The sequence below is a fragment of the Corythoichthys intestinalis genome, chromosome 10 (genome assembly GCF_030265065.1).
Source record: "Corythoichthys intestinalis isolate RoL2023-P3 chromosome 10, ASM3026506v1, whole genome shotgun sequence".
In the NCBI taxonomy this organism is placed as follows: Eukaryota; Metazoa; Chordata; class Actinopteri; order Syngnathiformes; family Syngnathidae; genus Corythoichthys; species Corythoichthys intestinalis.
The window spans coordinates 31,650,767-31,669,249 of record NC_080404.1 but is presented as its reverse complement, the minus strand read 5'-3'; the positions used below and the strand labels follow the sequence as shown (position 1 = coordinate 31,669,249).

Genomic DNA, 18,483 nt, shown 5'->3' with positions numbered 1-18,483 from the left:
GCCTTGGCCATCTTCATGTAGCGCAACAATACGTCTTTTAAGATCCTCAGAGAGTTCTTTGCCATGTGATGTCATGTTGGAACTTTCAGTGACCAGTATGAGAGAATGTGAGAGCTGCACTACAAATTTGAACACACCTGCTCCCTATGCACACATGGACCTAGTAACACTAACGAGTCACGTGACATTTTGGAGGGAAAATGACAAGCAGTACTCAATTTGGACATTTAGAGATGTAGTTTCTAAGGAGTGTACTCACTTTTGTTTCCAGGGGTTTAGATATTAATGGCTATATTTTGAGTTATTTTGAGGGGGAAATAAATTAACTCTATTATATAAGCTGCACACAGACTACTTTTCATTGTGTCAAAGTGTCATTTTGTCAAGTGTTATCCCATGAAAAGATATACTTAAATATCTGCAGAAATGCGAGGGGTGTACTCACTATTGTGGTACACTGTAATTAAAGCCCTGCTAAGCCTAATGTCAACAATTCTGAATTTGCCCTTAAAAATAAAGACCTAGCCATTAAAATGTTGTCGATAAAAGTTGTAAAGCAAGAAAACAAACAACAAAAATGAATGAAATGAACACTAATCTTACGAAGTATTTCATAATGGGTCAAAATTATTTTTCCAACAGATCATGTGACTAGCACCTCAGGTCATTTGCTTTGCTAAGCCAAAACTACACCTGTGGAGGCAAGATGGATATTTAGAATTTCGTTAAACATATATATTTGCTGACACAGCATTTCTGAGTCATCAACAAAACAACAAATGTCAAACTTTGCCTATGTATGAAAGCATGAGTCTCTTTTGGCCAACAGCAATTCTTGTATGACTGTGCATTCTGTTACCTGTAATGGTAGTGACACAACTGAAATGTATCAGGGATGGCAAGCATCCTTGACCACAGCGAGGACATTTCAATATGAAAGCAGCTAGCTTGTACAAGTTCCTTGGAAAAATCTGCCAAAAGCTGCTATCAAAACTGAGGGGGCTTCTAGTACATTTCGAAGTGCCTTCACTCAGCAAAATGCAGTGCAGCTCGTAGACCACTGAAAACTACAATAAAAAAAGAGGCATATTGTGAAATGAATACCTCGCTGAGCACGCCAAAACTATATTTCATTAAAATGTGCATGGCTCTTAAGTTAAACTGTATTACTTTTAGATGTTAAAAAAAAAACAGTATGTACAAATGAATCGTTTCAGAATAAAATAAAATCACAACTCCAAGTTTAAACAACTGCATGTATACAGACATACATCTTATGAGCAGCATCCAACGATTACAACATCTTTTTGGCAGTATTGTAAACACTATGGAGCCTTTTTTGTTCTCATCAACCAAGAACACTCGGCCGCACACAAAGGTTTGTGTGAGCGTGCGAGGAGCGAGACACAGAGTGGGTGGAAGGACTCGCCGTGCCATGTGGAGCTGGGCTAGTGCTGCTAGCGATGAAGAGACGAGGGAGGAAAAAGCTACACAGAAGCAGCGCAGTGTGACAAGAGAGGTTCACAAAACGGCACAGTGACGTGGGCAGGCCGGCGGCCCTACCGCCAGGCTTGTGCCATGCTCCTACATCATATAAGACAACATGCACAGTATGGCGCTTGCGTTAGGTCACTTGTGTAAGACATTGTCTAGCAACTTTAATACCAACACTGTGACACTTTAAAACACCCATCATTAACTCATTGGCAAAAGACATCCAGTCAATTGCAACTCGCCAGGGCTGGCAGTAAATGCTGGCTGTCAGCCCTCCTAGTTAAAATGGATTAAACGTATGTCAGGCAATATGGCTGTAAAACATGTATATACAGTGCTGGACAAAAGTATTGGCACCCCTGCAATTCTGTCAGATAATTCTCATTTTCTCTCAGAAAATGATTGCAATTACAAAGGCTTTGGTAGTAAGATCTTCATTTCTTTGCTTGCAATGAAAAAACACAAAAGAGAATGGAAGATTTAAATCATTATCATTTTACAGAAAACTCAAAAAATGGGCCCGACAAAAGTATTGGCACCCTCAACCTAATAGTGTATTTAGTAGCACAACCTTTAGACAAAATAACTGCGAACAACCACTTCCGGTATCCATCACTGAGTTTCTTACAATGCGCTGTTGGAATTTTAGACCATCGTTCTTTAGCCAACTGCTCCAGGTCTCTGAGATTTGAAGGGTGCCTTCTCCAAACTGCCATTTTCAGATCTCTCCACAGGTGTTCTATGGGATTCAGGTCTGGACTCATTGGTGGCCACTTTAGAAGTCTCCATGCTTTCTCTCAAACCATTTTCTATTGCTTTTTGAAGTGTGTTTTGGGTCATTGTCCTGCTGGAAGACCCATAAGCTCTGAGGGAGACCCAGTTTTCTCACACTGGGCTAGAGCTGGGCGGTAAACCGAAAATTTACCGTCACCGAAATTCTTCACGATGACCGACGTAATTTTGACCATGTCGGTAAATTCGGTAAATTAATAAAACAAGAAAATAGTCTTTTCATCCCGCTTTGACTCTGTGTTGTTCGCCTATGTTCATTCCCCTTTAAGAAAGCAGTGAATGTACTCACGTAGGGAGTCACGTGATCATCAGGAAGCCAATCAAACAGAAGCCCGGCAAGCTAACGCTAGCAGCTAATGCTACAAGCAAAACGTGATGGAGTGTGGCTTAAGGGAGGTTCGCCAAACTTTCACCCAACATTTAATAGACTCTTGGTGGCATCCAGACGGGCTTTCACCCGCTGTACTCCCTTGTTCTCACGATTTCCAGAGATGGTGCTTTCATTGCTTTCTACTGGTAGCCAGGCCACAGGCTAACGCTAGCGCCTAACGCTAGTGGCCGCTAGCGGCTAACGCTACAAATGAACGTGATGGAGTCGGATAGCGGCTCTAACCTTGTCAAAACGGCTGAACTTAATCAGTGGATTGTGCACGGACTGCATCTAGCAATTACTATGTCGCGTTATTTTGTATCTGACTGTGTGTGATTTCTCTGATAGCTTTTGTGATGGTAAAGCATTCAGCATTAAGCACAATCCAACGGTGAAACTTGTAATATGACCGAGAAATGGCCCCAGCTATTTTTCTGTATGTGCTTAATTCTGTGTCATTATTGCTATCATAAAATCTTAAGTGTTTCATTTGCAGAAGATCAATATAGCTTTAATGTGTGTCTGTCTGTCTGTTTGGGGGTTCATGTATCCCTGCATTTATTAAAAAATGCACTTGGGGGGGGGGCTGAAACCATAAAGTAAACACTTGTATTGAATAATTATGTCACAGCAGCCATTAACAATAAATTGTCTTTTTGAAGTGTACTGTTCAAGCTGCAAGTCATTTGTGTTACAATGACATGTTTGCACAGGCATATGGATTTTGACAATGTAGATTGTTCAAGCCATACACGCTGTTATAAATGCTCATACTTGAATTCTTATTGTTTACAATACATTTTTATAAACCTAATGTCTAGACTGCATGTACAATTGTTAAATATATCAAATTGAATGCTGGTAACTAAATCAACAAGAAACTGTTAATCTGTATTTCATGCATTGATTCAGATTTTCAAATTATACAACAGTCTGCTTGGGCGACTTTATCGTCATTTATCCTTATCGAGGTAAATCTGCTCCATTTATCGTGATACGTATTTAAGGCCATATCGCCCACCCCTACACTGGGCCCTACATTATGCTGCAAAATTTGCTGGTAGTCTTTAGACGTCATAATGCCATGCACACGGTCAAGCAGTCCAGTGCCAGAGGCAGCAAAGCAACCCCAAAACATCAGGGAACCTCTGTCATGTTTGACTGTGGGGACCATGTTCTTTTCTTTGAAGGCATTGTTTTTTTCTTGTAAACTATATGTTGATGCCTTTTCCCAAAAGCTCTACTTTTGTCTCATCTGACCAGAAAACATTCTTCCAAAATGTTTTTGGCTGTCTCAGGTAAGTTTTGGCAAACTCTAGCCTGGCTATTTTATGTCTCTGGGTCAGAAGTGGGGTATCCTACCATAGAGTCCCCTTTCATTCAGACGCATACGGATAGTACGGATTGACACTGTTGTACCCTCGGACAGCAAGACAGCTTGAACTTGTTTAGATGTTGGTCGAGGTTCTTTATCCGCCATCTGCACAATCTTTCGTTGAAATCTCTGGTCAATTTTTCTTTTCCGCCCACAGCTAGGGAGGTTAGCCACAGTGCCATGGGCTTTACATTTGTTGATGACACTGCGCACGGGAGACACAGGAACATTCAGGTCTTTGGAAATGGACTTGTAGCCTTGAGATTGCCCATGCTTCCTTACATTTTGCTTCTCAAGTCCTCAGACAGTTCTTTGGTCTTTCTTTTCTCCATGCTCAATGTGGTATACACAAAGACACAGGACAGAGGTTGAGTCAACTTTAATCCATTTTAACTGGCTGCAAGTGTGATTTAGTTATTGCTACCACCTGTTATAGCCACAGGTAAGTAACAGGTGCTGTTAATTACACAAATTAGAGCAGCATCTCATGATTTTTCAAAGGCTACCAATACTTTAGTCCCGCCCATTTTTTGAGTTTTGTGTATAAGGATAATGATTTAATTTTATTCCCCATTCTCTTTTGTGTTTTTTCATTGCAAGCAAAATAAATGAAGATAAAGCATTATAAATCATCATTAAAAATACATTTTTGGTAGTGAAACTGATTTTCAGTGAATGTACAATGTGATTGTGCACAATGTAATGTACAAACTGCATTCCCAAAATGTTGGGACACTATACAGAATCTCGTTAAAAATTGAACGCAATTTACAAGTGCCAAATTTTGATATTTCATTCAGAATGAAACATAGATGACAGGTCAAATGTTTAAACTGAGAAAATGTATTATTTTGAGGGAAAAATCTGTTTTTTTAAATTCCACTGTGCTAACAAATCTCCAAACATTTAAAACAAGGTCAGTTTCCCCACCGTGAGTTATTCCCCTCTTCTTGCAACAGTCTGCAGACGTCTGGGCATGGAGGACACAAGTTTCTCAAGTTTAGAAATAGGAATGCTGTCCCATTCTTGTCTAATACAGGCCTCTAACTGTTCAACTGTCTTGGGCCTTCTTTGTCGTACCTTCCTCTTTATGATGGAGTTATGATGAAGAGTTAGATTGCAGGCTGGCCATCTCAAAACCTGGATCCTTTTTCTACACAGCCACGAAGTTGTAATTGATGCTGCGTGTGGTGTATCATTATCATGTTGAAAAATGCGATGTCCTGCATGAAAGTGAGAGCGTCTGGATGGGAGCATATGTTTTTGCCAGGTAACACTTTTCCGATATTGCTCCACTATCTTTTCTTGCAACACTGGAGAAATGTGTGATGTTCTGCCCATATTGTCTTCTGGGAAGCACTGCCACGCTGAGAAGCTCTTTTTACACTCAATTATGTTTCCAATTGGACCTAATTAGTGGTCATCAGTCTTTCAGCTGTTTATTATACAGGATGTGAACTTGAATTGACCATCATCTTATTGCTACCGGTTCTATTTTGAATTAAGTATTCAGAATTTGGCACTTCTCCATTATTACATTCAGTTCCAGCATCATTAGTGACATAGGAAACATTTGATTGTTTGCTGTTTGTAAGGAGCCACCTAGCATGTCAAACAGGAAATGCCACTTCTACACAGTGTTTAATAAATCCTGCAAGCTCCTTTGCAAAATATAATCTTATTACAAGTGTTGTACTGAGGCAAATTGTTGTTTATTATAACAAAGTTAAGCCACACTTTCAGTTGGTGCACATACATGCACACGCTTTATGTACGGCGTATTCATCTTCAACTGGAGAACCAGGCATAAAAATGTACTTTCAAGCAGTTCTCCTGTGCTCAAAACATGTTTTTGAACTCAAACGTTTATCTTAAGTGCTTATAATTCTGGCAGAAACCTCTGCATACATCCTGCTGAACACCTGGGATCTAATTGGGTGTTTTATAAAACAATACGTTTTGAAAAGGTTATTGGCTGCATGCAAATTTGCCCACGGAAAAAGATGAGAACTAGGTGGCAATTAAAGGCATTAAAAGTGTAAAATATGAATGTTTGTTTTTATTTTGTAGTATTATTTTTATGCTTCCTCTGTAAAATATATATATATATATATATATTTATATTACCGGTATACATCAAGTATTTCAAAGTGACACGGACACAAAGCTTTATGGCCGAGTACTAAAAGATGGATAAGGTTTGTCATATGATGAGTGATGGCAAGTCCATGTCAGGTGCTCAATAATGCAGGCTGAAAGTCATGACTGTTGCTCAAGACGTATATATTTCTGACCGCAGCACTACTTGTCACTCTATTTTTAAAGCGACAGGTCCCTTTGGAAGCCTGCTCACGCACGCACATTGTGCATGTGTCACAGTTAACCTCCCTAGCAACAGAGGATAAACTCATGTGACGGATTGTCCGCAGCACAATTGGGCTTTGACCTTTTTACAAGTTTACTTCCCCTTTGACTAAAACCATCCATCACTTATGCTGACAACAGAACATGAAGATCTGAAGCTGAAAATGCAGTGCTGGTTGCGTGAAAGATAATACGAAAAAAAAATCTAGTTTTCCTCAGATTGTTCATCCTCCCACTCCACATTCACCAGTCTACAGTGTGGGTGAACGGACGCTCACCGCTTGTGCAGTCCACTTTCAATCACTCAGTGATAAGCTTGCATACTTAAGCATGCAAAAAGATAAATTATTTCTGTCTGGACTGGCCTGTGTAAACCAGTTTGTTATTACTGCCGTGAGTGACTATAATGACCATCAATGTTTTTTGTCATTTATTTGACTTTTTAACCAAACAAAAGCAACAATAAGGTATGCAGAAATGTATGTTTATTTAGTGAGCCCCCGTGATATCCAAACCCATTTAAACCGTGAGTGCTAGTGGTGAATGATCTAGTTTCAGAGTCAAAATGGCAGCCAGTTGTTTAACCCTTTCTGAACCATTGAAAATGGTAGAAGCTCACTCATGAGGATTTTTTTTATCCTGCTGCTGTAAATTTAAATTTAGTTTGTCATGAGTAGACATCCAATCCATTTGATCGAATGTTCATCTGCTGCCAACCCTCCCAGTTTAAAGATGGATTGGATGTATGTCACCGTTAACCCTTTAACACCGAACGTGTCGGCAGCGACGCGTTTACGCATATCGTCTTTGAAGCTTCGTCACGCTGTAATTACGTCACCCACGTGCCGCTGGTTCGTCTCATTTGAAAGTGCGGAAGTTGATGTCCACATCAGTTTTTATTTGAACTCAATCGACCAAGAAAAACGGAAGATAATGTCATTTGAATTTTATATTTTTATTGCACTCATAAATATGCATTAAAACGCTGCATGGACCATGTATCTATCTCCATATTTGCATCATTTCTTGTCCTTTTTCAAAACCGAAAGCAGCACAAAAGACTACATATCCCAAGAGCCGCTGTGATGTCAAGAAGGACGAACCGAATGTGATCATTTTTAATAAATTTCCGAGCGAGGCACCAACTAATGAAAGGGAGGCATGCGAAGCAAGCAACGGCCAGTTGGTCTGAGCAAGCGACTTTGAAACGTGCAGAATGAATCTAAAAGTACATTTAGCGCAAGCTAATGCATTATTTCATTAACTCAAGGAAGAAGATGAGCCGGATTTGTCGTTTTTTTTGGATGAGTCGCCGTCTCGGCGAGTAGAAGTGACAGCAGCGTGCAAACGGCGAAAGAGTAGGCTGTGTGACATTGTGTGTGACGCAGCTCCGTGACCTGTTCAAGAAGCTTTATTGAGTGCTCAAAAACAAAACAAAACAAAAAAAAATTATTGGGTCGCATGCCTGAAAAATTTGAATTGAACTGAACTACTTGTCAAAATTTTTGAAAATACTTTTTTTCAATGTTATAGGCCTATATTTTTTTTCATTATAATCTTTTCAATTTTATGTAGATGTGTATTCGAGAAGCTTGATTGCATGTACGCATATACTTTTGATAAGGTGATGGGTACAACACCTAACTTCACAAAGAGATATCCTCCAAACCCTTTGTGTGTTAGATGATATATATATAATCTTTTTTCCTCTTTTTTCCTTTCACTATTTTGCACTGTATATAACCTGTTTTGACCATAGTATGTGTAAAGGCCAAAAACGCATATGACCATACCTGCTGTTTGTGTTGAATTGTCAAACAAAACTATTCAATCTTATTTTTTTCTATTGAATGTTTATCCTAACAAGTTGAATAAATATTATCAAGCTTCAAAACGGTTGGTCGAGCATGTCTGGTTGTCAATGGGGCATCAACATTACAAATTTTGAAAAAAGATTTTGGGATTTTTTTGTCTTTTTGGGTCCAAAATGTAAATCATAATTGGTCAGGGAAGAAAACAACAGTTTGGACATGAAGTTCAAGGTGTGCTGAAAAAGGGACCCAACTTGACCATTGTAAACATTTTTTTCTTTGAAATATAAAGGCAACATCAAATGCATGCAAATTCGGTCAAAATAGGCTTAGGTGTTAAAGGGTTAATGACAGCTAATGAGTTAATTATCATCAATTCCAAAGTAATAGTCCAAGTTTAATATTGTGTTGAAAACTGTGCTAAAACTAGTTGTCTGCTGGGGGAAGACAGCAAAGTAAATAACAGTATTTTCTCTAACATGACAAATAAATTGGCTCAACTTTTTGTACAAAATCATTTTTGATTATAATTTTGATCATAATTGGGTAGTCCTCCACTTCAGTGACAGTTTACAAAGGTTAAATGTTACTTCATATACTGTTATATTTCATTGGTGATGGTGTGCGAAATACTTCCTCAACTTGAATTCAAGTGAAATAAATTGTTTTCTGTCCTTTACTGAAATGGTACATATTTGAAACTCACCAACACAGGCGTTGAGGAACAGCCAATCGGTCCTCCTCATTCTATTCTTAATCTGCTTCAGCTTTTTGTAGTCCACCTCAAGCTCCTCTTTACTCCTGACCCCAGCCCCAGATGCCACTTCGATCCTCTGATAGTCCATGTTCACCTCTGATTCACGTTTGGAGGAAGGCGGTGACCTCCTCTGGCTGGTGCTGCAGCCTCCGACCGAACCCGACACTCCGCCTTGACCGCCGGCAACTCCCCCGATGCTCCGTCTGCTGCCAATGTCGGCGTCGATAAACTTTGACGGAGGCTGCTGGCACTCGGGCTCAGAAGCCAGTTGGATGGGTTCGGCCAGCGGGCTGTGATTGGGCCGCGGGTGGTCGCACACGACGCACTTGAGTGCCTTTGACAAGTTCTCATAAGTGCATGCGGTGCAGGTCCACTGTTGGGCATGCGTGTTGAGCCTATTGCGATCATTGTATTCCTCGCAGGGGTCCGTGACCGTGGAAGAGGGCACGGGGCGGCATCCGGAGCCTGAGGTCTGGGGCGACTCGGTTGGGCTGCGCGCTTGTTGCCGTCCTTGTTGACTGGCATGCTGTTGAGAGTGTTGCCTGTTACACAGGCACTGAGTGCAACGGATGGCGCGGGGCCAGTTCAGGTAGGTGCACATGTGACAAGACCACTTGCTACTCATTTCGGGCATGTCCGCCGAGCGGACACGGGGCCGCGCGCTGGAGTCGGGGCAAATGAGCAAAGCAGAGCTCCCCTGGGTTGGGCTGTTGCTGAGGCCTGCGGGGTCCAACGCTGGCGTGCTCTTAAAGGGCTCCTCGGTGATGATGGCTCCTGCACTGGGCCTCTGCGCACGGCACATGGTGCACTTGATGGCCGACGGCCAGTTTTCATAGGTGCAGTATTCACAGGCCCACTTGACGACCAGCTCGGTCATCGTCGCGCCCGCGCCGAGGAGGCTCTCTGCCTTTCGGTGGGGTTCTCAGCTCAGTGGGTCCACTTGGGAAGAAACAGTGCACTGTGACAAAAGACATGAAGGACATTTGAATGCAGTTGAGAACATGATATGTATTGTATATTGATGGAGACAGAAAGTGCCCACTTTAGAGTGGGGATAATAACAACCAGATTATCAAATGCTCATCAAACATCATTTTCAGTGGCGCTGTCAGAGCAAGGTATTAAATGAGTGTGGTTGGGATTTAAATTTATTTTTTTGCTCACTGATAGAGGCTTGATTGAATAGATTTGCATGTACACTGATATTCAGCAGAAAAAGGTTATAGGGGCAGTTTACATGGCGACTCTGCGACACGAAGACGCAATGACTGTGTTGCGGAGTGGCCTCGCGTGCATATGGTGTTGGCGAAGACGGAAGGCAAAGATGAAAAATTCTGAATCCTGCCTCCAAAGTGGAAGAATTCGATTGCAGGGGTTTGAGGGGGGCTTCCTCTGCATGCATATCAAAGGTTCCCGTGGCGCAAGATCGCACCGATAACGTCAGCACTCGTACACGTCACATTGCAGTGGTGCTACTAAACATTCAAACAGCAAATATGGCGGAATGTCGGATTTAATTTACTGTTTTAATAATATTTTTAAATTAAACATGTTGAATATTTCCATTTTTGTGCCTTTTTGAACAAAAGAAAAATGCCATTGATTTGAGTGGGCTGGCATATTTTTTTCGGGGCTGAGGAACTTTGGTGGGGTCAAAGCGCATCATTCGCAGTCGCCTTCTAAATCTGCACTGCCCCCGGGGGCCCGGCATGAATACTACATCGTTTTCATGCGGTATTGCGACATTGTTCGAATGGAGACGGGTTCATATAAATGCAAATTTGAAATTTTTCGTGTTCTCGGAGAGTCACCATGTAAACGGCCCCATAGTATCCTCCCTTCTCAATAGAGAAGGTGCCGTGACCCATTACGGAGGAAATACCCGGGAATGTCCTTAATGGTGCTGACAATGGGTATTATTACTGTATCTAGATTAGGGTTTGTAACCTCTGGGTACCTCACGATACGATACAATTTGCGATACAATGCTGACGATAACAATAATCTCACGATATGGCGATAGAAGAATTATCGATACATGGGTCAGGAAGTCATTCTACATTCTACGATATATTGTTTTTTGGTCACTTTCTGTTGGGGTATTTACGGATTACTGAAAAGGAAGTGACCCGGGAATATCCCCAAATGAATAAGTAATTACTAAGGGAGTTCCAAAAAATTGATTATTAGATGCATCGCGATTTGACACGTGACAATTTCATTACGATTCATAACGGGTCAAAAACCATGATTTTCCCTAATAACTTTATGACAGCCGCTTGCAGCGGAATGAAATTCAAGACACGTCTGCCGCCCGGACACCTTTAACAGACGCACGCACAACGTTATGATGGACGCTGCCAGTTACTGAGCGACAGATTTACTCCTTTTCAAAACACTGGAAAATAAATTTGTGTATGAGACAGGCAGGGACCCGGCGGTCGCGCTTCTGTGCGCAAGTTATTTTATAGCGAGAGAGAGGAAGAGAGATAGTTGCTCCTTGTCTTTCAGTTGTCCAGCAGTAGTTCCAAGTCATGTCAATTGAAAAATCTCCTGAGTGTGTTGCCAAGACCCGTGTGACCCGTAAGAGGTGAGTACACGAACCCTTTATATGGTTTAGCTTTTACTGTTGTTGTTTTTGAGATGTTAACAGTTAGCACCGAGCGCTACGCTAATTAGCTAATTCGGTAACATGCATTTCATATGCAGAACATGCAAAACCATCATAAATACAGCGGTAACAGTGCAAACATAAAAAAAAGTACAGAAATCTGAGGAAACAATGTATACTGACTAAAAGAAGTCTTCTTTATTTCTAAGACTTTGATTCTAGAAAATGTGGAATTCATTCCACCTGTGTAAATTTTATCGTATTGTTGAGAGAAATAAGTACTGCTTTTAAAATGGTTAATGTTTTTGAACTTTCTTTTAAAAAATAAAAAATAAATCAATAAAAAAGCATCTTCAGGGCACAATTTTGTTGTACAGGCATGTTTTCATCGTTCCTGTTGAATCATAAGGATATTTTAAATAAATAATAGAAATAAATTTGTTTGGCTACTTTATTAATTAGCAATGTACGATGCATCGATAAGCGTGATAACCGTGATCATCATCAATACCGTGATCATCGTTATATAATCAAATCATAGCACCCTGAATTGTAATTGAATCGAATCGTGGGGTGCCTAAGATGGCACACCCCTAGTAATTACTAAGAATCAACAGGAAGTAACTTGTATGCTTTAAAGTGAACAGGAACTGACATATAAATGCCCCCAAAACAAGGAAGACTGACTGTGAATGCCTCCCAGTCAAAATGGATTGGACATCAATGGCAGCCAATGAGCTAACGCAGACGCTATTCTAGTAGAAGACTTCAGTAGCAACCTGTTGGTTTCTTTTATTTTTCTAAGAACATTGAAACCTTTTTAAAAAAAGATATTTCGATTCTTGGCAGGAGCATATAAATAACCTTTTGGGATACAAAGTATCAAGATAGTACATCACCATTTCGATATATTGTCGCTCCTCATTTAGATGTTTTCTTTTTTTAAGTTTTAAGATTTTTAAACCAATATCTACTAAGAGTGTGACAATATCTCGATACGGCGATATATCGCGATATTTTGCAACCCGATCGGTTATCGATATGCTCCCGCCAAGCATCGATACTTTTATTTGACATATTGGCCATACAATGGAGTATGGATGCTGTAAACTGCTCAATGTTTGTTGAGCAATTCCTTGGCGGTCCACTAGGGGCGCTCAACAGTGGCGGTGAAGGTAAAGTGCGCACAAGTCGCCTAGAGAAGGAGAGCGGTCCCAAGTGGGTTGAAAAAAATAAAAAAGCTTCGTGAGAACGGTGAAGGAAAAAGTGAGAAAAATATTGCTGAAAATCACACATGTGGACACACTTTGGATTTTACACCAACAATAAAGGAAGTAAGTTGAACAAGGACTTTGCTGTATGCAAGAATTGTCTAATAAAATAAGGTTCACTGGCAGCTGGTGACTAATTGGACACCGGATTTTTATGGAGCATCACTTGAGGTAAGAAAGTTTTGCAATGTACTAGTAATTGATTTTTTCATTTAAATGTGTTATTTTGATGACATATTTGAGAACCACTTTCCATCTAGTTTACTACACAAACTGTTATGACTGCCATTTTGACACAATAAGCTATAAAAACGGTTTGAATAGCTTCCAAGATATATAAGGTGACGTGCATGATAATTAATGTGTCCAGCATATTAAAAACAGGTAATTATTGCATTTTTAATTTCTATTCATTCAATTCATATTTTTTTTTAATTCACTCAATACTTCCAACACACACAAAAAATCAGAATTTCAACTCAAAAGCTATTGAGTAGCTAATAGTTTTTATTTACTTTGTTGTTTTTAAGGTGAGGAAGAATGTAACTGACTGAGTCTGACGTCACAAATGCTGAAGCAGATGGTGGAAGTGCTCAAACCAATGCTTTTGACAACAAAGGTCATATACAAAGAAAAGAGCCACCAATTTTATCATTGCCCTACTCCAAGCTCAACTGCTGACTGACACAGCACTGTTAAAAAATTTCAAAAGATTTAAAACTTAAGAAATTAAGGGTGCCATTCATCATGATTATGCCAAGAAATATCAGTGGTTGTGGTTTGTTTCCTCTATATGTGCAGTTACACAATTACCAGTAGATTTATATTTTACAGCAATGTTGCACTGAAAAGGTGTCACTGTTTAATAAATGACTTAAACAGTATTTTTTCTATTTTGAAATATATGTTTTTTTCGTTTCAACAGTTGTATCGTAGAATATCATGTATCAAATTTCTGACCAATATATCGATATTTGCTGTATCGTGATATCGTGAGATAATCGTTATCGTGAGCCTTGTATCGCGAATCGTATCGTATCGTGAGGTGCCTTGAGGTTCCCACTCCTCATATCTACACATCAAAGTCTTTCCATGCTAGTGGTAGAACGTGTGCTGGTTTCAGCCAAAACATTTTTTTCCAATCAAAGACTGGAGAAATTTCATTTCATTAAAAAGAATCAGAAAATCATATCACACAAGATGATGAAGTGACTTGTTTTAACACTAATTATGTTCTACGGTTGACACCAAATGGCGTTTCTCATTCACTCAATGAACTGTGTCCTCTTTTCTTTCTATAACCTTTGTCAATATCATACATGAATACATTGTTCAAGTCACCTAATCCACATCATACACGAATACACCATTCAAGACACCTAATCCACATCTTTTGCTCAAAAGCAGTGTCGTTGTTGATGCATGGTCACTATATTCTAAGAGGATCTGTACACCATTACAGTGATTTGCCAACCTGAATTTCAAACAAAACGAGAAACCCCCTCTTAGAGTTACTAACGAAAAAATGATACATAGGTGGCAGTAAATGGTTGGATTCCAGTTGACAAATACAGTTCAAACGGCCACAACATTGAGTGGTTTATGATGACGAGTGTATTATTTGCATTAGGGGGCATCTATAATCTGCTTTATAGAGTATGTTAATCGCCACTAATGCACATCTGCACAATATAAAAGGAGTGTCTGGTGCACTTACTAGTACACAGAGCGGTTGCTCCTGATTGAAGTACAGTATTATGCCAAACAACCCAGCAATGCTCAAGAACAACCGGGATGGAAACCCAACACCCACCATAAACACATACGAAGTTAATTTATAGACACCGGGAAAGAGCGGCCTACAGCAGTACCACGGAGGGGCTTGTAACAAGAGACAGGGGGCAAATGAAAGCAGACACCCAGCAGGGAAGACGCGTGACCGCCTCAGACACTTAACCCACTCACTGAAATTTAATTCAGAGCAAAGCCTATTAAAACTAAATTAAAAGGAGGGGTTGAATAATCCACAGCGCGTGCGCATTGCTTACATTCCGTTTGTTTCGGGGTGGGATGTTTGTTTACATGGTGAGAAATTCATCACAAGAGCGCGACAAAACGCTCCGCTTCCTTTTATTTTTGAACCCCATAACAACAATCTCACTCGCCCCACTTTTTTCCAAAGGAACGCCGTTCTCGTTTAACAGGTTTACAGGTGACGCATTAATCGTTTCGTGCCGAAATCCAGGTACGAAACGCGCCTTGGCGTCACCGAACGCGTCAGGAACTTTCCCCAGCGAATGGAAGCAATATCGCGAGACTTGAACCTTGTGTTACAAACTCGACGAGATTTGACATCTTGCCAGATAAGTAATTACAGAGCAAGCTAGCCGCCCGCGCGCTACCAACACGAATGGATTAGGTTAGGTCACGCTTCGGAAGTCAAAAGTGTCGAGTAGAACACAACGAGAAGCTCATTACCTCGTTTCGTTCGCCGTGGAGGTCCCACTCCCACCCGAAGCCACTTGGGCTTCTCTCACGTCGCCGACACTAGCCGCATATTGACTCGGCTGGATGGCGGAGGTCCATATAAGCCACAGTGCGAGAGCCTCCACCCACTCCGAGGAGCCCCGTCCCTCCTCGCTAGTCTGCGCTGGACTCTTTAAATCATGTTTATTCCTTTCCGCCGAACTGAAGGGCTTTCAATGGCGGTACAGAGGGGTGAGGGAGCGAGCAACGCGAGGGCTAAAAACACACAAGCGAGAGAAGTATGGAATCCTCTCAGGGCCGTGGTACAGTGGGGAGGCAGGACCGGGGATTTACTACCTGAATCTGATACGCGTTGCGATTGGACGATTTCCGCGCATCCTCTCACGTCGTCCAATGAAAATTGATGTACCTCATTTTCCATGTTAAAGGCATACGTCAGAGCAAAACAGTACACTTCAATGTCATCCGGAATAACAGCATCATTTTCGAATCGACACTCATAGCTTCAATCGGTGAATTAGTTAATCGAACAGCAAAATCGTTATCCATTTCAATTTCTTTTTGGGAAAAGCTTGTATATTTCTGCGTGTAGCTATTATGTTGTTGCAGGAACAGCAAGTACCCACGTGGTATTGGATCTAAAACGATGATGTCATCGTAAAAATACTGCAAGCAGCCTGCAGCAATGCACAGCAGCTTCAATGTCAGCCAGACGTAAACACCAGGCTGAGATGGTCTGTTTATGTTTAGTAATGGCAGCCAGCTTCACTCCTAATATAGATATTTTTGATGCATTTCCCACCACGATGATGCAAAAAAAAAAAAAAAAAAAAAAAAAAAAAAAGGCAACCGCATGAATTTCATACAATAAATAGAGAAAACTCTTATGAAACAGTGATTTTCCTCGTGTTTTTTTCCACAGCTAGTCTTCGGACGTCTATGGGAATTAGTGGGATGCAATGAGTTAAATACTACGGGGAAAATACTTTAAAGTGTTACTTGGGACCATAACTAATAGGGCTGCACGATATTGGGGAAAAAGTTACATTGCTACTTTTTGGGGGTTTGCGATATACTAGTACATACTGTGATATTAAAATTAGAAGAATCTTCAGCAGATGACTTGAATAGCTCTGTTTGGGAAGACTTTGACTCACCATGACTACTTTGAATTCATATAATAGTTGTTTAATCCAGGTTAAAGTCTGTGAATGATGAAGATTTCTACATATAAAAGGGATCCAGGAGGCCGTGTCTCTGCACGCTTGCTGCTTTTCGGAAGCAAAACAAAAGTTTACGTGTTCAAAAAAAAACAAAAAAAAAAAAACAACTATTGCATGTCCTGCGCACATTGTGATGGCGATGTTTAAACAATATGTTGTGCAGGCCTAATAACCAGTGTATATTTCTGTTTTGATAATATAAACTTTAGTTATTAACTTTCTACAATATTAGTTTATATATTGATTCATAATTATTAAATATAACAAATACAATAATTACTACTATTAAAAAATATAATTGCTCTTAATTTTTTTAAATAGAAAAAGTCAAAATAGTCACTTGCCCTAGTAAGGGTTAAAGGTCTTAAATAAAAAATAAACATTAATTACATTACGAAAAATAGTTGCTCTTTAAAGGATTAAAGGTATTAAGTGTCAACTTTTGAATAGCTGCCCACTGTAGTGACCACTGGCTTTGAAAGGGTTAACGGTCACTCGCGTGAGGATAAGCAGTACAAAAGATGGGGAAATTTTTTAATTTTACCATTAATTATTGCTGTCTATCAGTGTGAGGACACTTAGGATTTCTCACAATTATTATGACAAATCCAAGGAAATCACAATGTCCCATCACTGGATTAGCCATTTTAGAACAGTCCCGTGGGCAACTGTGTTGGTTAATCCTTTTGCAAGTCTTAAATGAATTAAAATGTGAGAAAATTGACACTAGACCACATTTAAATGTCTATTTTAAGCCCTATTGTAAGACCATACTGTGCTCATTCGAGATGTCATTTATTTTAAATGCACAAACCGGGGGGGGGGGGGGGGGGTCATTGCTGGAGTCCTCCCTATCTTCAGGGGGTGTCGCAGTGTTCTCATTCAATGTAGGAAGAGTACAGGGAGCATTACCCGTACAGTTGAAACAATACACGAATGTCCATGTATATAGTATTACATCTTAAAAAAACAAAAACTTAACCTGAGCGCTGCTGGATTTTGATAATCAAGTTGATGTTACACAAGAATAAACTGATTAAAACTATGGAAACAGGTGGTACAAAATAGCGACTTTTCCATTCATTTATAACTCACTGAATTAATCTCTATTAAAAAAATACCTATGTATATTTTGAAAATCTACTTAGTCCTCCACATCAAAGCTAAATTGAGGCAACTTGCTCTTCAAACTGATTTTGCTGTTCTCTGAAACCATCTTAAAATAAGACTTAAGCATTTATCCTATTAGGCTAACGAGTATATGATGCATGGATGATGGTGGCAATTTGCAAGTCACTCTACTGTTAGGAAAAATATTTGTTTCCTGTTTAGTCAATTTCCCGAAGGGGGACAACTGGTAGAGAAAATGGATGGTGAAAATTGCGTTGAATTCAGAATAACAAGCAAGTCACCAAGCATCCAGATGGTATTGTGTAAATTCGGAGGTTCTGCTATATAACCCCTAAAAATTGTGAAACAAAAATCCTCAGAAGGACTTTTAAGGCTAAAACTCCCACTCTAAAGTAAACTAGAAAGTACTAACCCCCTCCCTTGTCTACCATGCATGCAGTACTTAATGTAGTTGTATGTTCGTTTCCAGAGGAGGGTGTAAAACGAATGTCAGATTTTGTACATGCGATTGCAATTTTGAAGTCACATTAAAGCTGTGCCAGTTCGTGATCAGCGATGAAACTGAGAAACACCTGAAGGTTCCCACCCCAAAAAGAGACGTACCAACACCTCTGCGTAGCTAAAATCTGGTTATCCAGTAATAAGTCTTCATTTCAATATCAAGAACACCCAGCACGTTCTCGCCCTAAAATATGCAAAGGACCAATTTTAGGTGTCTAGCTTTTAAAGACCAGGTTCCATTCTTTGTCGTTTTTACAAACTGGAATCATAAGACACTGAAGTCGTAGGCACAACAT

General features: G+C 40.1%; 1 protein-coding gene across 1 annotated transcript in view; it reads right to left on the bottom strand.

Annotated features, from left to right (window-relative positions):
- Positions 1-15,666, bottom strand: part of zranb1b (zinc finger, RAN-binding domain containing 1b) — a 31,676-nt gene extending 16,010 nt beyond the window's left edge. The window contains exons 1-2 of the mRNA XM_057849028.1: positions 15,324-15,666; positions 8,913-9,921 (exon numbers count right to left, since the gene is read on the bottom strand). Of these exons, the coding sequence (XP_057705011.1) occupies positions 8,913-9,840 (928 nt within the window). The 5' untranslated portion in view covers positions 9,841-9,921; positions 15,324-15,666. The remainder of the gene's footprint in view (positions 1-8,912; positions 9,922-15,323) is intronic.
- Positions 15,667-18,483: the final 2,817 nt, after the last annotated feature.